At 38.7% G+C, this 22,064-nt stretch overlaps 1 protein-coding gene across 9 annotated transcripts in view; it reads left to right on the top strand.

Annotated features, from left to right (window-relative positions):
* The window catches only part of lrp1bb (low density lipoprotein receptor-related protein 1Bb), a 241,578-nt gene that overhangs the window by 103,047 nt on the left and 116,467 nt on the right, over positions 1-22,064 (top strand). For all 9 annotated transcript variants that reach the window (XM_067516516.1, XM_067516507.1, XM_067516512.1 and 6 more), the window contains 9 exons: positions 5,379-5,498; positions 6,104-6,232; positions 9,186-9,443; positions 9,765-9,927; positions 16,669-16,891; positions 18,332-18,524; positions 18,665-18,808; positions 20,022-20,258; positions 20,573-20,753. In XM_067516516.1, the coding sequence (XP_067372617.1) occupies positions 5,379-5,498; positions 6,104-6,232; positions 9,186-9,443; positions 9,765-9,927; positions 16,669-16,891; positions 18,332-18,524; positions 18,665-18,808; positions 20,022-20,258; positions 20,573-20,753 (1,648 nt within the window). The remainder of the gene's footprint in view (positions 1-5,378; positions 5,499-6,103; positions 6,233-9,185; positions 9,444-9,764; positions 9,928-16,668; positions 16,892-18,331; positions 18,525-18,664; positions 18,809-20,021; positions 20,259-20,572; positions 20,754-22,064) is intronic.

Raw genomic sequence — 22,064 nt, 5'->3', positions numbered from 1 at the left:
TTGAAAAAATCAGTCGTTAGAACAGTGCATTTGACATAATATTTAAAGACCTGAAAGGTCCGACAACAATGAGCTGATTGGGTATGAACAGACATCAGTTTCTAGTGATGTGTGCATGTTCACGTAAATCAAATTTTTTTTGGCAAAAAACTATATATATATATATAGAGAGAGAGAGAGAGAGGACCTAAAACTATCCTATAAATACAATAATTATTGTACATCTGGCAACACTGCTAACCACCTCTGGTTTACACTATATTGAAGTTTTTATTTATATTGCTCACATGTTCTTTACTTATTTACTTCATGTTAAGTTTCCAAAGCTCATTATGTTTAACATATTTCATACTAGGTTCTTCTAACTTGAGTTCAAAATTATCAGTTAAGAGGCCACGATTTATCTTTGTTTTACAATTATTGAAACAATGTACAACAATTACACCAGCAGGTGTTTATGAATGCCAATGCAAATGGAACTTGGTGTTGTTTGTTCTTCAACATATGCATGCCAGGAAATAAACGTCAGTTAGCAGCACAGGTCCCTTGCAATGTTGCAATGTTTTTATGATGTTTTAAACTGTATATTCAAGCAAAATTCACGGCAGACTGGTGGAACTGGTTAATCAACTGAGTAATTCAGAATTAGTGATTAGTTTAATTGTTTCTTTTTTTGTGTGTGTTTTGAATCCAAAATCAGAAAGTTTTCTCTCTATTGAATGTTATTTTTGTAATTATACTGTTTATTCATTTAAGCATCATGTAACAGGTCACATGTATTATTTGGTTATGTCAAAAAGACTTAATTGCATATTTGAAAGGTTCATAGATATGGTGAATAACATTTTGGTGTAGAAATAACAAATCAAATTGAAAACCAAAGTCAGTTTTGGCCTTTGTTAGGCTCCTACAGATAGAAAAGAATCCCATCCAAAAACTTATTCTCTTTTCAAGGCTGATCCAGCTGATTAAAGTCAGCTGCAACAGCACCGATAGATAAAAGGACTCCAGTCTCTGGCCAGTTCATCTATTAGTCGTTTTTTATGGTTCGCATTTTTCTGCACAACATGAAAGTGAGCAGTAGGTTGAATGGTTCTAAGATGGTAATCTAGTCACTGTACAGATGGACAATGACCAATAGCAAACTACTGTATAAAAGCTGCCCAATGCCCGATAGTGTCACGATACATCTCACCAGCACTGCATCTTCAAAAAAGTTAAACTTGAATCAAGAAGCTCTAAAATAAAAAAATAAAAACTTTAAGGAAATATGATTCATTGAATGATGAATTAGCCTGAAGGTCCTTGCTACTAATAAACTACCAACTCAAAAAATTTCACTGCTGAAGGCCAAACTGAGGGCAACATACCCCACTAATTAGAATCTGGGCCTTAGTCATCACAATAACAGGATAACAGGCACGGTGAGGCCAGTTATTAAAAAAAAAAACAGTGGTTATTCAACGTTCTCCTGACCTAAAATCAATATTCTCAGATTACAGCTTATAGTCTGTATTTTTATCTATTATTCATTTATTAAGTTCAACCCTAAAATCCTGTAGTGGTCAGCTAAAAATAATGTTGCAATAGCTTTGACAATAAAAAATAAATATAAGCCTAACTGGGAAGCATTTCACAAACTCAATCTTCCCATGTACCGGGTTTGGTGTTTTTAAACTTAAAAAAGATCCTGTTCAGACTGGAATCTAATAGACGAGCAAAATAAATTTAAACTATCTTCATTCATGCTCATAATGTAGCCAGTAAAATGCAATAAATAATACTTAGCATCCTGAGCCTCCACAACGTTGTGATGCCAATTCCTGCCAACTAGCATGTCAGGTTTGACACACAACGTATGGATTGTCTTTCATGTCCAGTCCCTACTCCTCCGCCAGGGTAGTCAAATTCTTCTCTTGGGGTATTAAGCAAGATATCTGGTATGCCTTCATTAGAAATATTTACCATTACTTTTTATCTGCCTTTGAGGCTTATGTCTATATATTTCCAGCTTTCCCTGGATGAATACACCAGATAAAGCTCTGCTCCACAGTCAACTCTGATTTGGTCCGGTAGTCAGTAGGTAAGCACAGCAGGTCTGTAGATAAATAGCAGCTAAATATAAAGTATAAGCTTTTAAAACTGTGCTGACAGCACATAAATAAACATTAACTTTGTCAGAAATGGAGTGAAAGCCATAATAGAAACATGAGACATGAGTTGATGCTTTGTAAACATGGTAAAAGAACAAAACATCACAAATAAAAAGGTTTTCCTAAAATCCGAGGTAAAAGACTGAATTATTTTTTACATTTCAAATCTAGGAGACCTAAGGAAAAAAAAGATACTTCTTAACGTTGTATATTTTGAGGACAGATAGCCAGTCGTCAAATTTCGACCAGAGCCGGTCCAGTCTGAGTGTAAATGGACAAAAAAACAAATGACTGCAAATGTGGAAACGTTTTTTTTAAAAATGTTGTTGCCTGTTGTTGTTTGTGACGGATACTGTCACAAACCATGCTGCCAAAATGGCAACTTGTTTTTACACCGTTTTATTTGCCATAAACACTCAAAAATGTGCGATAAAATCTGTGCAGCCATGGCGGGTTAGATACAGTTATACACAAAAACATCAGGGGCAGACTTGGTACAGCACTAAATTAACTAAGTTAAAATGCTTTTGCTTCAATTCCTGGGTTCGTCACCTTGTTGTTTGACACTGGACTCGAACTCCGACCCATCTAACCACTTCAGCTTTTTCTGTGTCTAAATACTGGGTGACTCATGTTTCTACAGCTACTTTGCCGTTATATGTGTAATCTTCGCCCGCTTGTGCAGTTGACCTGCAGCACCTAGTCCGATGTTAGACAAGGACAGACTCACTTTAGTACAGTATGTATAGCTTGTGTTACTTGGACTTTTCGCTCTACCAGCTATTGTATTTAAACTTCATTTGGTAACTTTGAAAAAGATACTTGCCCATTTATTGCTTACTTCTAAACCTTTAGAGTATAGATTAACTCCAGAATGATTTACTGAATGCCACCAACCAACCCTTTAAACTGAATGACAGTTTGTTTCCAGATTCACTTTATTAGTTTCTTGAGTTCCAGCTCTTTGCCACCCCTGAATCATTTCACCACTCTGAGTCATCCAGGAGTATTAATAACTATCCAAGCAGCCTGTTTGCGGTCACTGAGGATCAAAGACTACTGGACACTTACCATTTTAATACTTCTGAATTTGCTTGCTCTCTATCAGTTCAAAAAATTGTTTTCTCCAGAATGAAAATTGAGTCATTTTCCACTCAGTCCACTGTCAGTCAAACTCTGAGAAGCATATGAAAACCAAATACACACAACTTTCACCTCTCTAGTTCCACCATTGTCCTCTTTGTTTTTGAGCCGGCATTTTTTTTTTCGTTGACAATATGAATAGATTTATTTCTCTAGAGAAATAATTAAAGCATTTTGAGATGTTATTGTGGATAAAGAGTTGTGGTGTATGTATTTCTTTTAAGAAGTGTTGTGCTGTCCTGTCTTTTTAGTCAGTCACAAGCTACTTTTCTTTCCTATATCCTTGTTTCCCTTCACTATTAAACTGTTTTTTATGATTATCAGTTGACATATTGCTCTCCAACAAGCTCTCACGGAGATTTATATATCTGCTGCCCAAACAATCCAACTGCACCATTCATCTTAATGTGTCACTGAGCTGGCAAGTTTAGATGCTATGATGAAAAACGGACTTCTGATAACACACTAAGTGTTTAGAGTGATCCACTGACATCACATAATTCCAACTCCTTAAAGTCAGAACGAAAGACACATTCATTCAGTAAAGTAATCGTAACTGGCTTTCATTGTCGTTCACTTTCTACTGTGCTTCTGAATTTAAAGACACCCTGTCAAGAAGTTTGTCTGCTGGCGACGCATTTCAGAATGTCTTAAAATGGTTAGCACAGGAAATACCACGGACAATCAATGCAAGCTTTTATCTTTTGAGCTCGTAAGTTGACATTAATTAATGTTCTGCAGTGGTATATCAATCTTTGTGCGATTAAAGCTTTGTTTTGAGGTTTCTACTTTCAGTCATGCCATTTATTCAGCTGAATGTTCTTTATGCCACAATTAGCTGCTCTTTGTCCCTTTTCTGTTTAAAGATTAGTGGCAAAGAGCGCATCATCACCAATCACAACATTCAGAAAATACATGAGAAATGACAATGTTGTCACTTCCTGACAGCTGCTTCCTCAAGAAATCTATTTGTCAAATGACGAATTTATGAAGGCAAAACTGGTTTTCAATACCTTTTTATTTTTTTCTCATCAGATGTCGCAGATTATATTGATTTTTACACTACATTTGGTCGTTTGAGAGATGCTTTTATCTGAAGAGAGTTTCAAGCCTAGGCTGATTCACAGCGGGGAGCAGGAGGGGCAGTCATCCTTTCATTGGCCACAATAACAACCAAGAACCAAATACCCAAAAAGTGCCCTGCATCATAAAGTGCAGCTGACGTTGTCCCTTCAATGTAGCAAATATGATAAGGAACCCTGTAAGATTCCCCCACAGTAGAGCAAACATCATAAAGTCATGTAGTGTTTTAACTAATCGTGCATTATTGTTTTCTGCTGATAATAGCTGTCCTTTGAATTTTTAGTTTTTTGTGAGTTGCAGTCCAGTTGAAAATGCTGCTGTTATTGCTGTTGTTGCAACCAGTCACATCACATGATGTGACACATGAAGTGATGTAAAAAGCAGTGATTGTTAAACCAACCCGCAAACATTTTTGCTAACCTAACCATTTTATTTAGTGCCTACACCTACTCTAACCCTGATGCTAGTGTGCTTAGCTCTAACCAAAACACTGTATTTTGGGTCATTTATACTTTACAGCAACAAACATTTCAGTTTATACCACCTGTCTACATTTAATTATTAACAAAGTGTCATGCATTTAAATTTGATTTTATTCTTCTCTGTATTCATTATGTAAGTAACAAATTCTTGAAAGATTTACTTGTTTACTTGTGTAGTGTTACTTTGTTTAGCAGCGGGTTCTTTCTATGACAAGGTTGTTGAATTAATGGTGGGGGATGCACTCAAACGAATTATCAGTATGATAAAAGGGTTACATACATGTATCCCCAACAGCATTGTCAGCTACACTTTAGGGTGTAGCAGTTCAAGTTCTAAACTTGTGATGGATTTTTATTGTTTTGTTGCTAAATGACAAGTGGCAGTTGTGACTGAAAAATCTAAGACAAAAAGGACATGAAAAACTAATTTACCAAATCAAAAGGTAATTTCCCATTCCATCTTTCTTTCTATCCCCCTTTTCTCTAATGCTCACCTTTACTCTCTCCCCCCCTGCAGAGCTCCTGTCAGCCTGCCATGAGCTCCGGTGCCGCTACGGATGCGTCATGACGAGAAACGGCACCTTCTGTTTCTGTGCTGACGGCTTTGAGGTCGGCGAGGACGGGACGAGCTGCAGAGGTAGGTTTCTGCAATGCAGGTGGGGGCCGCCTGCCATGGAGCCCTCCCTCCTTTTCCTGCCACTTCCTCACACCAATCTCTCCTTTTGCTCTCAGCCAGACTTCCTTCACATGAATAAGCAGGGAGTGCTGGGTATATGAGAACCATCTGTCTGCAGGCAGGGCCTCATGTACAGTGCATTACATCTCTAATACACATACATACTAGATTTACAGCTCACACATTCTCTGTGTCTCTCTCTGCCTATCTTTATGGTCCTTATATGTGCCACACGATTTTGTCACGAGGTCCTTCTGAAGTTGTGTTGGCTCACTTGAACTCTGTACGTACCTTAAACCAACAACAAATCATTGAATTGTATAGCTGGAGGAGCTGGTGGAAGAGATTTAAGAAAGTAGTAGTGCTCCCTCAATTTCATCCTGTTTAGAACAAACAAGAAAGAGTGGTCTTAAGGTACTATAGCTCCAAAAAAGGCTCATTGGTTATAAAAATTAATTATGCCTGAGGTGCCAGAGTGAGGCCACATTAAGTATACTTTATGTATTTGGGTCATGTTTGAGCACACCTAATTTGTTACAAATGACTCCCTTCCTTTTTTCCATAAGATCATGATGAATGTGCCATGTATGGCGCATGCAGCCAAACCTGCACGAACACCTACGGGTCATACAGATGCAGCTGCACAGAAGGATACATCCTAGAGCCTGACAGGATATCTTGCAAAGCCAAACAAGGTGAGTGGCACACTTGCACTGGGAAGCAACATCTTCTGCATATTATGTATGTTTCATTTCTAATAATACACAGGGAAGTTTAGTTGAACAGTGGTGAACTTGTGGCTTATTGCTGCCTGGGTGCTCACCAGCATTGGTGGGACAAGATTAATGTGGTTTAGCAGTGACCACATCTATCAACCACATGGGAATGGGTAGACATGGTCAGGCCAGGATAATGATAAAATTAATGAGCATGAGACTTTAAGTGGAAACAGTCTGGAGTATTTCGTGCGGAGACAATGCCCAGCATCCCCCTGATTTATGTTAATGCTCGATGCTGGTAACAAATCTATTTCATTGAGTAAAACAGCTTACTTAGAAATAATACAACTAAAAGAGGTATTGTGTTTTGGTGGTCCACCATGCACAAGTACAAGTTTAGCCTTGTGCGGTATTTATTTTGTCATGAATTGAGTCATAGAATAAAGTAGTTGTTTTAGGCTGTCGTCACTATGGCATATATGGGTTGAAAATAGCTGGAGGTGCAACACACCTAGCTGGGGAGAACACCACTGTTGCAGCTTTTAATCAATGTGACTCGTGTCCTACTAGGAATAAACTGAATATGATTACCCATAAACTTAACTGAACCCAATGCTCATATGCATTAATATTAATTTAGCAGAGAGCGATAGTGGTACAGGATAAATATGGGGTTACCATTAGTTATAAAAGCTCATGAATATAAATTTCAGATAGAGCTCTCTGAGGCCAGAAGATGAGGAGCAGCAGGGTATGAAAAACATATTAACGTGTTGAATGTAAGATTAAAGTTAAAACTCTGCACATTTTTTTAAACACGAGGGGTAATCTTGGTTTTATCTCTTCTCATTTGACTCAGATAAAAAGTGGAAAGCAAAACTTTTTTTTTTAAATTTTAGATTCCTAAAATCCTAAAATTATTTTATTATTCCTCTACCATCCTAATTGTTCCTAACATGTATACTTGCTTGATAATCCTTTCATTGACTTATGCTAAGTACCGAACTGCAGATAATGAAAGTGTGGGATATTTGCATGTCAACAAACAAATTGCTTTATCTGACCCTTATAGAATATAGTTAATAGCAGGGACTGTGTGTATCCCCAATTAACAGACCCACCACTTCGCACTCAAAAGTGTAAGGCTGAGTCAACATATGCATACGGTTACCTAACCCATAATCACAAAGTAATTGTGTTTTTAGAAAGTTTGGAAAATTAATTAAAAATCAAAACTTAAACCTTTCATTTAGTAAAAGTTTTCAGACCCTTAATTCAGAGTTCTGTGTAGAAGCCGCTTTGGCAGCAATTACAGCTTTGACTCTTCTCGGTTAAGCCTCTAAAAGCTTTTTGCACCTGGATTTAGAGTTTATCCTATTCTTTTGGCCAGATCCTCTCAAACTCTGTTAGATTGGATGGTAAGTGTCTGTGAACTGCCATCTTCAGGTCTCTCCAAACATGTTCTATGGGGTTTAAGTCTAGGCTTTGGCTGAGCCACGCAAAGACAGTCAGAGTCTTATCCTGAACCTGCTCCAGTGTTGGCTTTCATTGTCAAGCTGAAAGTTGATCCGTCGCCTCAGAGAGTGCACATTAATCAACATTGGTGCTGGCAGCATCAGTGTAAATGTGCTGGGGTTAGCTCAGCAGCTAATTTACACCTGTATCGGCCAAGTGACGAGCAGTGGTGCTGACCAGACATAGTGCTTGGAGTTCTGCCCAAAAGGTTCAGTTTTTGCTTCATTAGATGAGAGATGCTATTATTTTTGAGGCCTTTAGATGTCCTTTATCAAACTCCAAATGGACTGTGAAATGCCTTTTGCCTAAAGCTGCTCCACTCAGCCATAAAGGATTGATTGATGGAGTGCTGTGGAGGTGGTCACGTCGTTTGTTTATTTCTCATCTCTACAGAAGACTTCTGAAGCTCTGTCAGAATGACCGTACGGTTCGTTGTTGCCTCCCTGACTAAAGGCCTCCTATCCCTGGTTCTCAATTTGGCTGAATGACTAAACTAAGAAGTACTTGTGGTTCAAATGTCTTGCATTTTGCAGTCCACTATCCTTCTGGAAGCTTTTATAAGTGTGGACTACAGAGCCTTAGACTTAGACTTCATGGCTTCCTTGATGGTCTGATGTACAGTGCCAATTGTTGGACCTTAGGTACACAGATATGTAGATATACAGTAAATATGATGCACCTGACCAAAATTTTAAATGTCACAACAAAGGCTCTATATAGGTTTTCAGTCTTTAGTATTTTTTTAAATAGAAGCTTGGCTGTAATGTATTTTTACTTTCTGAGGGTAGATTAAATATTTTTAGCCATTTACTTCTATATGGACTTGAACTTGTATGGAATATCAAAATATGGTAGGGTCATTTGTAAGTAGTGAACCTAATGTCATCGAAGCCCATTAAGCAAATCTTGTACTATCTTGCAGCTAGGCTATTTTGGGCTGACTAGACAAGAGATAACCAAATGTGCCGATGTCTTTGGTCGTGGCTCAAAAACACTGGTCTTATGTCGCTCTTTCAGAAAGGTTTAAAGACGACTAATAGGGATTTGGCAATCAAAAATAGCCAAAGACATATTTTTGACAAAGTGAGGAATTTGGGATAAACTGATATGAGCTACATCTACTTGTCTTCTAACCAACCAATCAGAAAGTAGCATCATATAGTGTTAGGCACTGATTATACTATTACACTTAAGCTCTATTTTGAGTTTGTGTGTGTTTAAAGGCGAATTGCTGTGTGTTCCTCACAAGTCCTCTGGCTATTATTTGAACCTACAGTTGGAATTTTTATTTCACTGTTCCTATTTATATTGTGTCTTTCCTTGAGGTCTATTTCATCCCTTGATGTTTCAGCAGTAGAATTGTGCTAAACAAATAAATAAAATCATACCTTTTATATTTTGCCTTTGACTCCAGATCCTGGTGACAGCCGTCCAATGCTTCTCATTGGTGGGTCAGATCGTATTGTCATCACCCATCTAAATGGAACAGGTCTCAAGCCCCTAAGGTCTCTGAGTGTAAATGGAACACTGGCATTGGATTTCCAGCACAACAAGGAAAGTGTATGCTGGGTCCTATCTACAGAGTCCTCTGGGCAACTTCGCTGTGCTGAAACGAGGAATCTACGTGGATTCACACGGGAACAGGAAATGAGAACAAAACAAAGTTTGCAAAGTATGTTTTTAGCTGTTCCGTTCCCTTCTCTGTCCCTTAGTTTTCTGACGGATATGAGTTAATATCTGTTCTCAATTTGTAAACATGCTAAAAATAAAAAGGAAGCACTGTAGTATCTGGGATAGACATCACTCACTGGCTTATGCCTATTTAGCTTTCACTATATAACACTGGAGAATCCAGTAATAGAGACTTAGAGTTGGAATCTGTCTGAATCTGCTGCTTTCAACTTGACCCTTATTTTGAATCTCTCCTTGCTCATAATATTGAGAATTGTGAAATGTTCAACAACAATATCCAATCTTGTGTTGCCTATTTTAGATGTGGAGCAGATGGCCATTGATTGGCTGACAGGAAATTTCTATTTTGTTGACCGAGTCACTGACAAGATATTCGTCTGTGACCATGTTGGGGACACGTGTGTTACCATCCTACAACTCGACCTTTTGAATCCTAAAGGAATAGCTCTGGATCCTCTCATGGGGTGAGTATTCTGCAGCATATATAATGCACCATCTTTGAAAGCTTTGCAAGGCTCATTTATCATCATAAATCTTTTGTGAAGAAAAAAACTGATTTTTTTTTCTTTGCTATGCATAACAATTGACTTGTCTGGAAGAATGTGAGTGAGTTTCAATGAAGGGATTTAAATGATTCCCTGTCCTTTGAGTCCTTTCTCTTTGAGCTGTGTAATTTGGTGAATAGCTGGTGATGCTTCAGACGATGTCTACTGTCTAGATTTTCATTTGTATTCACTGATTTCACCCCATATCCCCCAGTAGAAAATGCCCCAGCAGGACTTTCCATTACGGTATTTTTATCTCTGTAGAAATCACAAAGTAAGCTAACCAACTGTGGTGTAAAAAATATTCCCACTTAGTGAAAACTGAAAGTTGACGGTCACACGGGTGACAACATTGCAGAGCTTATTATGTGTTTTTTTTTTTTTTTTAGCAGCAGCTTCTTGTGTCATCATGCAGAAAAGAACCCCCATCTTCCCATCCCCTCAAAAAAAAGTAGATAATTTGTATCAATTGTATGCAGCGGCTTTGCCTGAATGTGAACCAGCTGTCAGCAGTTCAGCCTTTTTTCACTGTTATTTCCACTGACCTAGAGACAAGCAAAGCTGTTATATACACAAGGGCAAAAACTGTAGTAAGCTCAGAGTCCAAGCAATAGCACAATTCTGTGTTACACCTACAGTTTTTTTTTTTTTTTTTTTTTTTTTTTTTTTTTTTACGATGCACCTGTTCTGGAGAGAAACTGTGTTTATTACTTAAACTTTGTAACCCCCTAATGGACACCTCCAAACAGAAAGACCTTGCTGCTCTACGACGGTTGTTTTAAAGTGTGTACATTACATCATTTTGACGGTTGAACTATATTGGCTTTTGTGGTTTAGTCAAAAACTTGGGTTGCCTCTAAAAGCTATCAGGGCTAATTGAAATAATTGCTGACATGGAAAACGTTGATTTGGCTGTTTGTGTTCTTATTATTGGATCAGCTATTGGAAAGCGATGTGGCTTATGGTAAAATACTGTAACCTACCTTGCTGTGAATCACCTGATATGCTGTAAATAAGGTTTGGATTTTAGTGGGTTTGTTGTAATCACACATGACTCATACACACATATCTGGCCATTCTATTATAGAGAGATGATAGTTTGGATATACAGGCTGCTGGCCCACATGGGAGCTGGGCATGCACACTGCTAGATAGATTTACTTTACTAAGACATGGGAGTTTTCCCAGGCTTCTACCTGACTCTAATTGGAGAGACATAGGTACAGCTGTTCCTGAAAAAGCCAGCCTGAGAGAGGTCTGTCTGCCTGGAGCTACAAATTGAACATTGAAAAAAAAGGAGGTGTTATAGAAGAGGAGGTTTTTATAGAATATTCTTTCGTTTGGCCATTTTCATTGTTATTTGACTTTCTCACTCCATGCCGCTTTTAGAGAAAGAAAAGGCATTTTGACTTTGCTACAGGTAAGCCTTTTCTGCAGAAGGCTTTGTGGAGTAGAATTATTCAACAAGCAGAGTGTGGTCTACTGGCCAAAGTTCCCATCAGCACTACAGACTAAAAGTGTCCTATGAATCCAAGTCAATGCCTGTCGCAAGGATAGATGTACTTTGGTTTTAAAAGTCGTATACAGTGATGTTTGAAAAGATTAGTCATGTCTGTGACATTCAAGTGAGTTTCACCGATGTGTTTTTTTTTCAGTACAAGAATAAATAAAAAAAAAGACCATGAAAAAAAAGACCATGTTTTAACCATGTTAGCAGTGTTTCCCATAAGATTTCTTTCAGCACCAGTGCTGTTGTGTGCGCACACACAAGATTGCCTTGCTTGAAATACGATATTAGAATTGTTATAAAGACGGTAGAGTTATTCATGTTCTCCTTGTCATGTGTGTGGTAATTTACCACAAGCGTTTGACACTTGAAGGGCCCTGGAGGCCCAGATAGCTGTAGCAATACCTCACCGGATGAAATCCCTCAATACAAAACAGGAGCTTGACCCAAGGCTGCAGCCAAACACAGCCAGCACATAAACACACTTCTTTGATTTCTTTGCAGGTTTGTCACAGTGCTATACCCGTATAAGCTTCATAGTCCAGTACAACTGTATGTAGCAATATTGCACAATCAATAGTATCACCACTAAGAAATGATGTCAGTTCGATGCTGCTTACTGTGGGTTATAATTCTTGCTTTCTAGTGGATTGATATAGATACTGTAAACCTGGTTTCTTGACTTTCCCATGTGGCCTGTACTGCTCAGGGGAACCTCTTCAGATTTTTCTCTTATTGCAGCCCAACTGTCCACCCCCTCACTGCAGCTGCCACCAACAAATTAATGATGTAGAGTAAATTTGTTCATGAACTTGACAAACAAGACATTTTTGGACAAATTACAAAATTGGAGTAGGAGTAACTCCACTCATATGGGATGCCAAAGAAGTCATGATTTGTCTCATTTCCACTTATGTTAGCTGTTTTATGCCTGTGTTCATGGCGTCAGTCATGTTGTGTTTGTGAGCACAACATGGGCTGCCAATTATTTTTTGGTGTGCATGAAGTCTGTTCTGTAAGCCCCCAAACCTGTGGTATAAACATGAAGCGGCACCGATATACACTGTATAAAAACATGCATTTGATAAAATATCCTGTATATTAAGTCAGTTTAAGGGTTTTTGACGCATTTTGCTTTTAAATGCTGTATGAGTATGAGTTCTGAAATCATCTTGGCTTGCTTCATATGTTCATATGTACACCACACTTAACTGTACCAATTCCAATACAGTTGTCGTCATATTTTCTTAATGTAGCTGATTTAGGTTGTTTATTGCTAAAAAATGATTTTTATATATATATATATATATATATATATATACACATATATATATACATATATATTGAGTTTGAGAGGTGGTGCAGTGTAGAAAGTGAGTTCCATTTGTTCAAAAAAGGAATAGATTGTGGAAAACTTAAGCGTTGGTGTTGGTTCATTTAATTCTTACAACGGAAACACTATGTTACCATTACACCACTGTGTCAACTTTGTCCACTGCAAATCCTCTATCCATGTTACCTAGGTAACTAGATGAAACACAGTATGGCTTCCACACCTCAACCCCCTTACCTCACCGGGTCGAATAAACTGTGACTTATTTACAGCACTCATACTAATACAGGCATGGTGTTACATATCATAACTTTCACTCACCCAAAGTGGCTGCATGGAGTAAGTACCACAATGGCGTGTCTGTTGTATTGCACAGCATGGTGTTTCTGACTATTAATAGTATTTTTATTAGACTGTACAGTTTTATTAATTATTTGTTATTAAAATTAGTTTGCAAACCCCAGGCCAGAAGTCTCAAATCCCTGGGGATGCAGAAATCCAATTCTGAGATGTACTAGAGTAGATTGTCTAATACCAAGGCATAAACTATAGATATCAAAAGCAATAGATAAAGATTGTATAGCCACAGTTTGATATTAAACTATAATATTGCTAGCTTCATTTTTTATATATATATATATATATATATATATATACACACACACACACACACACACACACACACACACACACACATATTTCAGCTGCAACTGCAATATCTTACAGCCATTAGGTTACTGCCTAATGGCAGTAAGAAGAAAAAATACAGATTTGTGTAACAAGACAATGGTTAGCGCTGCCGCCTCACAGCTAGAATGTTGCAGGTTCGTGTCCTCCTCTGGCTGTTCTCTTCGTGCCTGCGTGGGTTTCCTCCAGTTATTCTGATTTTCTTCCCACAGTCCGAAGAAAACGCATGTTAGGTTAATTGGTGACTCTAAATTGACCATAGGCATGAATGCGAGTGTGAATGGTTGTCTCTCGGTGTATGGCTGTCTCTGTTGGACCTGCCTCTTGCCCATAACAGCTGGGATAGCGTCCAGCACCCCCCATTACCCTATACAGGGTAAACAATTACAGATAATGGATGTATGGATTTGGACGCCACTACACTAATGTACAACAACCTTTTATACAGTAGATGGTTTATGTTGTTAAAGAGAAAGAAATGCTGCTATACCGTGTTAAAGGTTGCATGGAGCATACTTTATATGCAGTTGTTCAGTCCTTAATAATTACTGTTAAGTGTCATTGTTTTATTTTCGCTGCATTCCAGTCTGAACACTGCCAATTTGAATCCAGTCGCTAAAGAAAATCAGCAATTTTATGTATAAAATATGCTGCTGTATGAAATGAACAAAAAGCTATTACGTACTGTGAAGATAAACAACTTTGGAATATATAACTTCTTTTGTCTGTCGGCTGTAACAGTGCCTTCACAGTCTTTTGTTTCACTGTGAGACAGACCAATTTCCACTGGTTCCATGCAGTTTATTTTATCAGGGGTGCTCATTTCCAGAATCCGACATGGATCTCATTGTAGCTGCAGAATGCACAAGTACAGCATCAGCACCATCCTAATCCCAGAAAGCAATCATTTGTATGCCACGTGGAGGTGCACCTGTTTGGGGAGCTGGGTTCCTTGCTGACGCTGACAGTTTTTCTGCGCAGTCGGGTCTAGGGTTCAAAGGGCAGCTCATCTCTCCCCTGTCTTGACTTGTGTGGATTAAGTCGGCTTCCCACCGTTCTTATATCGTAGCTCGTTATCATTGGAAGCTGCTGGAGCTCTGTCCTCGCAGTGCCACGGTGAGACAGCAAGGCAAGTCCTCCATGTTAATTACTACATCTGCAGATGGAGCAATTTTAAATACTGACAGTGACAGTCTATAACATCTTTACTTTTTTTAACTAACAATGCAGTTATTTTCTGATGTTTTGGTTAATATTGTAGAAACATATTAGACTAGAGTATATATAACACCTGTTTTCCATGAGTTACACTGGCTCCCTGTGTCTTTTAGAATTGATTTCCAAGCCCTCCTCGTGGTTTCTGAGGTACTAAGTGGTTTTGCTCCTCAGTGCATGAAAAGTTGTCTATCATTTCCTGTCTACTCACATACCTCGAGGTCCTGTGCAGCGTGCCTTTTAAATGTTCCTAAAATTACCACAAAGGAGACGGGAGATGCTGCTTTATTGCATTTGCCTGTGGTTTATGGAGTTTCTACATAGAGGAGAAGAAACCTTACTGGGAATTTTTTAAACACATTTGAAAACATTCTTATGCCATTTTCTTGAAATGCGTTGTTTTATGTTGTTTTCCTATACTTTGTATTGTTTTCATTGATTTTATACAGTATATTGTTACTGCATTCCATGTAAAGCTGCAGTTTCTATCTTACAAAAGAAAGAGAAAATCAGAATATTATAAAGTTACTAATCCAGCAGAAATTACTAAAATTCACGGATTTTTTTAGGGTGAGCCCCATTTTATTAATTTGAGTATGGGTCAAAGGAGGCTTCAGCAGCTTGTTGTTAAGGTTCATGTTTGGAAACAGAACTCCTTGGTAAAGTTTTGAAAAGATCAGGATCATAGCAAAAAATATAGCAAAAAACTATAGGTAGAAAATGGGTTTTAAAGAAGAGTCTCCAGTGTCAAAGTCAATTGGCATGTTGACCCTATATCTCACTTCTCCTTCTTTGCTTCTGATGGGCAGGAGTCATAATTTACAAAAGGCCTTGTAATGTAATAAATATTAGTTGTTTTAGACCTTCGATAACCAATACAGTTGTTTTCATTGTGACTGGTGTTACTTTTATTAATTACTGAAAATATATTATTAAATACGACTAAACATTTGGGGTATTTGGAGAAAACACACACACACACACACACACAAGCAAATTAAAGCAAATGTATTAATAGTTGTGGGAATCAAATAATTTACCTTAAGTTTTGTATGTAACCTGACTGAAATTTGAGTATTTTTACTTAAACACTTTTGCTACCTTCACTTAATCACATGTACGTAGACATATTTTGGAATTCTGCGTTTCTCCATCAGTTTGTGGGTCACCTCAGAAATGTGAGGTTAACTTTTGTTACCATATCACGATGAGGTAGAGCACGAACATAGGAATTTATGGGTTGACAGACATATACAAACAGATAATCATTTACACCTACACCAACTTAACCTAACATACATGTATTTGGACTGTGTGAGGTAGCATGGCAGGTAAAATATCTATTTGGATATGGACTTGTTCAATTATGGCCCAAATTCAAATAGAACTCTTAGCCACATTGTCAGGGACCTGCAAACAAGAAGTACTAGTAGTAGTAGTAGTAGTGGTGGTGGAGGTAGTATTGATACTTCAAGGCATCTCCCACACAGTGGAGGTGCCAGCTGGGAATGGGGCATAACCTTTAACCCCACAAAAAAGTAGTTAAATATATGCTAACCCTTGGCCTCTGAGAAAACACTAAATTGCTACCATGGGTACTAGCAAGGGTAGTAATCTAGGGACATGCTAGTTTTGCAGCCTACAATAGAGCAAATGTTTTTTTAAATGGTCAACTGCTTAAGGCTACATTGTATATATTCCTTTTATCAGATGGGTTGAGGTTAATGCAGTATGTCACCAAGACCAAAGTACCACACACATTTGCAGGGTAGGGTGAAGGGTGTATTTGCATAGTGTGGTTATAATTTACTTGCTGTATGTAGAAAATGTGAGAATCTAGAGCAATGCTGAGCCTCTGCTCCCCCAACAAAGCAGTCAGCATAGCATTTAAACATTAAAATACTTCTACCCTCTGCAGAATGCTCTTCTTCACTGACTATGGGAATGTGGCCAAAGTGGAGCGTTGCAACATGGATGGCACCAACCGGACCCGGCTGGTGGATTATAAAATTGAGCAGCCCACTGCTGTGGCACTGGACGTGGTCAAGAAGCTGGTTTACTGGGCAGACGCCTACCTGGATTATATTGATGTGGTGGATTACCATGGCAAGAAAAGGCACACCATCATCCACGGGAGCCAAGTGAGTATCACATTTCACTCTAATCGCTGTTTTGTTTGTCTTCCATGGCTCTGCATCTTATGCCCAAATGTCAGTGGAAATATGAATAGACATTTGGCCTCTCTTATCAGTACTCTCACTCTCTTCATTTGAGAGATTTGTGAAATTGTGACATGAGAGGTTGTTTCTTGGTCAATTTTCTGATGGAGGGCACTGTGCTTTATCACTGCCAGACAGGTGGTAAATTCAGAGCTTGTTGTTGTAATTCACTCTTCATTTTCATAGAAACGGTCTTTTGAGTGGGGAATGGAGGGTTTATTAAATTGAAGGAACTGATGCACATGTAGGGCTGTCTTCCAAATGAACATATCAGTAGTCTCCCCTGTTGTACACTTTTGAGGCCTTTCATCACAGATTATGACTATTCATTAAACAACCCTTTCAAGCAAATAGATCTACATATTCACCCTTTTGGAGGAAAGAAGAACGTACATTTCAAGCATCTTATTGTGTGTGCAGGTGTTCTTTTCATCATATTGCCTCCTCTATTAGTTTGTGCCCTCGTTAGACTGAGGAACCTCATGTCATTGCATCTGCATGAGAATTGGCATGCAGCTCTGTTGAGTTATTTTTCCACAGACTGATGTGGTCCTTTCTGTCATAGCCAGTGGTACTACATCAATGTTCAGACATAGCCATTTCCCAAAGTGCATTCATATTTTCCGCCTTATTTACCATATTTTGTACAGGGCAGTGGATTGATTGAATGAAACGTGGCTAAAAAAATAACCTCCTTCTAATTGTTGAGCAATGCTAAGAAATCATTTCGCCCAAGATGATATTGATTTTATGAAGAGCTTGTAATTATCACAACAATGCTTTTGTCACACTGCAGTTTGATTGATTTTGTCATACTTAATTCAACAAGCACAAAGATGTATGGTATGCATTGCATGTGTTGTGGATAAAACTATAGAGGAGTATACAGTACGCACATACCTTGAAGTAACTGTAGATGTTTCCACAAAATGGTACTAGACCAAATTCCAGAGAGAAATGGTTGAGTGTTTATTTATTCAGCCTGCATGTTTCTGGGTGCCCCTGGTGTTAAGGTGTCACCCAGTGCACTTAGGTGTACTTCTTGTGAACACAGCTCATCCAGCCATGTCGCTTGTGTTGGTGTCAGCATGTGAAATGTAGCATGGAGGCTGTGGTGTCAGGGCCAGTGGCTTCCCCATGGAGTCCAGCTTTTGACCCCAAGTGGACTGCCAAATGTAGAGACAGTCCCACCGCCCTCTCCTATTCCTCTCATATGCCCTGCATTTTAAAACATAGACATCTCTTTTATTTTCTTTTTATTTTCATTTGTTATTGTTTACTGTGTATTCTCTCGTGGTCTTACTTATTTTTGAAATCAGCAATGATGCAAATAAAGCACCACGAACCTTTCATGTTTTTCAGGTGTCGTACATTTTTGCATTAGCTGTGTTTGAGGACTACCTCTATGCTACCCACTCTGATCCTTCCAAAGGGAGTTCCTCTGTTGAGTTGCTGCAGATCCACCGGTTCAACATTACATCAGAGAGCAGGACACTGGCCATCCTGGGGAATGCTAGAGGACTCTGTGTTTACCACAAACTTAGTCAGCCCAAAGGTAAAGGATATTTCTACATAGGTTTACACATACAAGTATGTCTCACGACGTACTACAGTTAATGATTCACAAGTAGACTTGCAAGAGGATTCTGTGTTGGCTCATAATGATTTTTCTGTTATTTGTAATTTTATCTACAGTCAGGAGTCATGCATGTGAAGTGGATTCATATGGAAAGCCAGGCGGATGCTCCCATATCTGCCTTCTAAGTGGTAGCTACAAGTCCAGAACCTGCCGCTGTCGTACTGGCTACAACCTGGGCTCTGACAGACAGTCCTGTAAAAGTCAGTACATTCTGTATTTTGCAGTATTTATGCACATTAGTTTAATACAAATAATATTCTTAAGGACTGTGGTATGATTTCCATTCGGAATGGAAAACAAATTAGCTCATGCCTTATAAGGACATTCTACGTGACTGCACCTTTTGACATTAGGAGGGACCTCTAGAGGTCATGTGTCACAGTGGAGTTGAAGGTGTATCATCAGCTTTATACTGACAGTGGTGGAGATGAGCAGTGGTACACAGAGCCCATTTGATACTGACGTTCCGCTATTGACTTGTTGCAAGCCAGATTGATTATTAACATAATGAGGTTTCAGGTTTGTCTGCATTTGTTTGTTGTCCTGATCAATTGCTGGGCATTGTGCAGTTGACAATAAAAGCACAGGATCAAATTGATGACACAATCTTAGAGCCCACCACAGTTCGATCGGGGCAACGAAGCATTGGGAAGCTTGACATGACACATTTGATTTATCCCCCTCTCATAGATGTTCTGATGACACCAGCTATCTCTCACTTGCTCATCCTTTCCCTCTCCCTAGGCATAATGAGATTCGGTGCTAAATGGTAGTGCTTTTTCATACAGCAGTCACGGCGGGGTTTGATATCTGGGTCTCTTGCAATGCTTAATTGTCTCTTGGGTAGTTGGTCTCTCCCTCACAAAATGATAAATTGAAGTGAGGCATGTGTGGTCCTCACCCCCAGCATCCCAGTCTCTTGGGTAGGGGCTGAGAGCGAGAAGAGGTCTGCTTCTCTCACTGGAAGCCCTTCCTCATTCCTCCCTTCCGCCTCTATGGAGGATCCCAAAGGGTTCGGCAACATACAGCCCCCTGAGTGGTTGGCGGGTCGCAGTGGAGCTGCCTCAGCTTTCTAGGCCTTTCTGTTTGCCTTTCTACTCAGACAACATGGTATTTTAGATCAGAGCTAGTGTTCACTAGCCAAGGTAAGTATTGCCATTGTCTGTTTGCTCAAGCATTTTCCTCCTTTTACTGTCAAGGCAGCTTTGCAGCAGCAGCGTGATTGAGGGGGGAGAGTATAGTCATTGGCACTGATTACTGGCTCCATTAAGGTGAATGGATGCCCCTAGCTCTGGCTCACATATAAGAACAATAAGGCCAGTAAAAGGGTTTAATGCTGGGATCAGCACTGATGAATTAGGCCAATTAATTGACAATAACAGTAAAAAGGGTCTGTCCTTGCCTGTTTTGCAGAGCCCAAAAACGATCTCTTCCTGTTCTACGGCAAAGGCCGTCCTGGAGTCATTCGAGGCCTAGATATGAACATTAAGTCCAGTGATGAACACATGGTGCCAATCGAGGACCTGGTCAACCCTCGAGCCATCGACTACCATGCAGAATTGGGTCACATCTACTTTGCAGACACTACCAGTTTCCTTATTGGACGACAAAAAATAGATGGGAACAACCGACAGACAATACTCAAAGATGGTGGGTTTAAATGCTGTTTTTATACCAACTGCAGCAATATCCTATGATAAAAAAGCAAAGTGTATGTGATAACCGCCTCTTTAATGTACTAAAGTAAGTTCCTTCACATACCATGTACTTTTCCTATTATATTATACTTCGGCTCAAGAGCTACTTCAGACTTATTTTACGACACTATAGGCTGGTTTGTAGACATTTCACTAAAGTATATGGACCATGCAGTTCACAGTAAAATAATGTTTCACTGAAAATTAATTTAGAAACTGATCATATAAACTGCACTGTTTAATTCTCCGCTGCTGATTCTATTGTAGAACTCGACAATGTTGAAGGTATCTCAGTGGACTGGATTGGGAATAATTTGTATTGGACAAACGATGGCTACAGGAAGACAATCAGTGTTGCCAGACTGGATAAAGCCTCACAGACCAGAAAGACTCTACTAGAAGGGAATATGTCTCACCCCCGTGCCATCGTGGTTGACCCTCTTAACAGGTCAGCAAAAAAACAATGTTCATTTGACTGCATGTTTGAAAGATACTCTAAAAAACCCTTTATATAGATATTTCAAAAAACCAAAAATCACTTGTAACGATAGTGGAAAAATTAAATGTGGGTGGGCTGTGGGTGATTTATGCCCTGTGTTGCAATCTTTTCCAGTGTTATTTTCTTTCAGCATTGACATTCAATGAGAAAGACAATTATCCACTAACATCTCCACAGGGAATTTGGAATATGTTTCAAAAGTAGAAAAAACACAAAAGAAAACAGTTTCTATTGAGTCACTAGTGTGTTGCATAGAAGGTATATTTCCATTGTATATCTGATTGGATTAACATTTATACATTGAGCATTACACTAAATGTTTTACTACCCCCTAAGCATTGTGTGCCCTCACAGTGCCAGTGTTTGTTATGATTTCTGTATACTTAGTTTTACCAGTGGTTTCATTAGTTTCACCTAAGTTTATTTATGAACAAAATTTCTATTTTGGCTTTACTCATTTGAGTTGAGAATAAATTGCCAATGACCAGTGTGGTGTGAAAATAATCGACATTTCTGCAATCAAAATTTCAGATAAACTGTAGCATTACATTCCTTGATAGCTTGCATGTCAAACATCCTACCACTTTTAATGAACAGAGTAATGAGTGTGTTGTACCAAATTTACTGGAGCTGGTCATTTAGTGTGCTGGTCTTTCTTTTTTGTTTTTTGCTGCAGCTGGAGTTTGATGTTTCCCTTACTGCTCTTTCTCTCTGTATCTGTTTCCATCAACAGTGTGCAGTCCCTTTAACGTTGACTTAAAAATATTTTTTTAAAGCACAAGCAATGCTTTTTATGAAAAAGTGAAAATACTGCTCTGGTGTGCCATGGAATGATGTCCAGTCTTTTCTGATATCATTCGTGCTTTGTTGTAAATACAAAAAAACATTGTTCTTGCCTTTTCATTAATATAAACATCACTTTCTCTCGAATGTCAATCCAGAAGATTTTTTGAGTGACATCTAGCACCACTAAAAGAAAATGTGTAAACTGAGAGAACAGCTGTTGTTTTAATGAGAGGGCTGTGGGAGGCTTTTGAGAAAGAAAATAGTCACGTTTCTTTCACCTAAACCACAGGTACCAACTTATGAGTCACAATTAACCAGTTTGACAGCTGTGTCGTCCAAGTAGATCCCCTCATTCTTCCTGTACATTTATATAGAGGACCCTACCCGCAAAGATGGTAATTAACATATAGAGAAGATGCTCTAAAGGGTGTCTCAAGGATCTTAAGGATTAACACTTTCAGGCTTAAAGCGTAT

This window comes from Channa argus, chromosome 9 (assembly GCF_033026475.1).
Source record: "Channa argus isolate prfri chromosome 9, Channa argus male v1.0, whole genome shotgun sequence".
Lineage (NCBI taxonomy): Eukaryota > Metazoa > Chordata > Actinopteri > Anabantiformes > Channidae > Channa > Channa argus.
The sequence above is the reverse complement of the archived record's forward strand: the minus strand, read 5'-3'. Positions and strand labels throughout refer to the sequence as shown.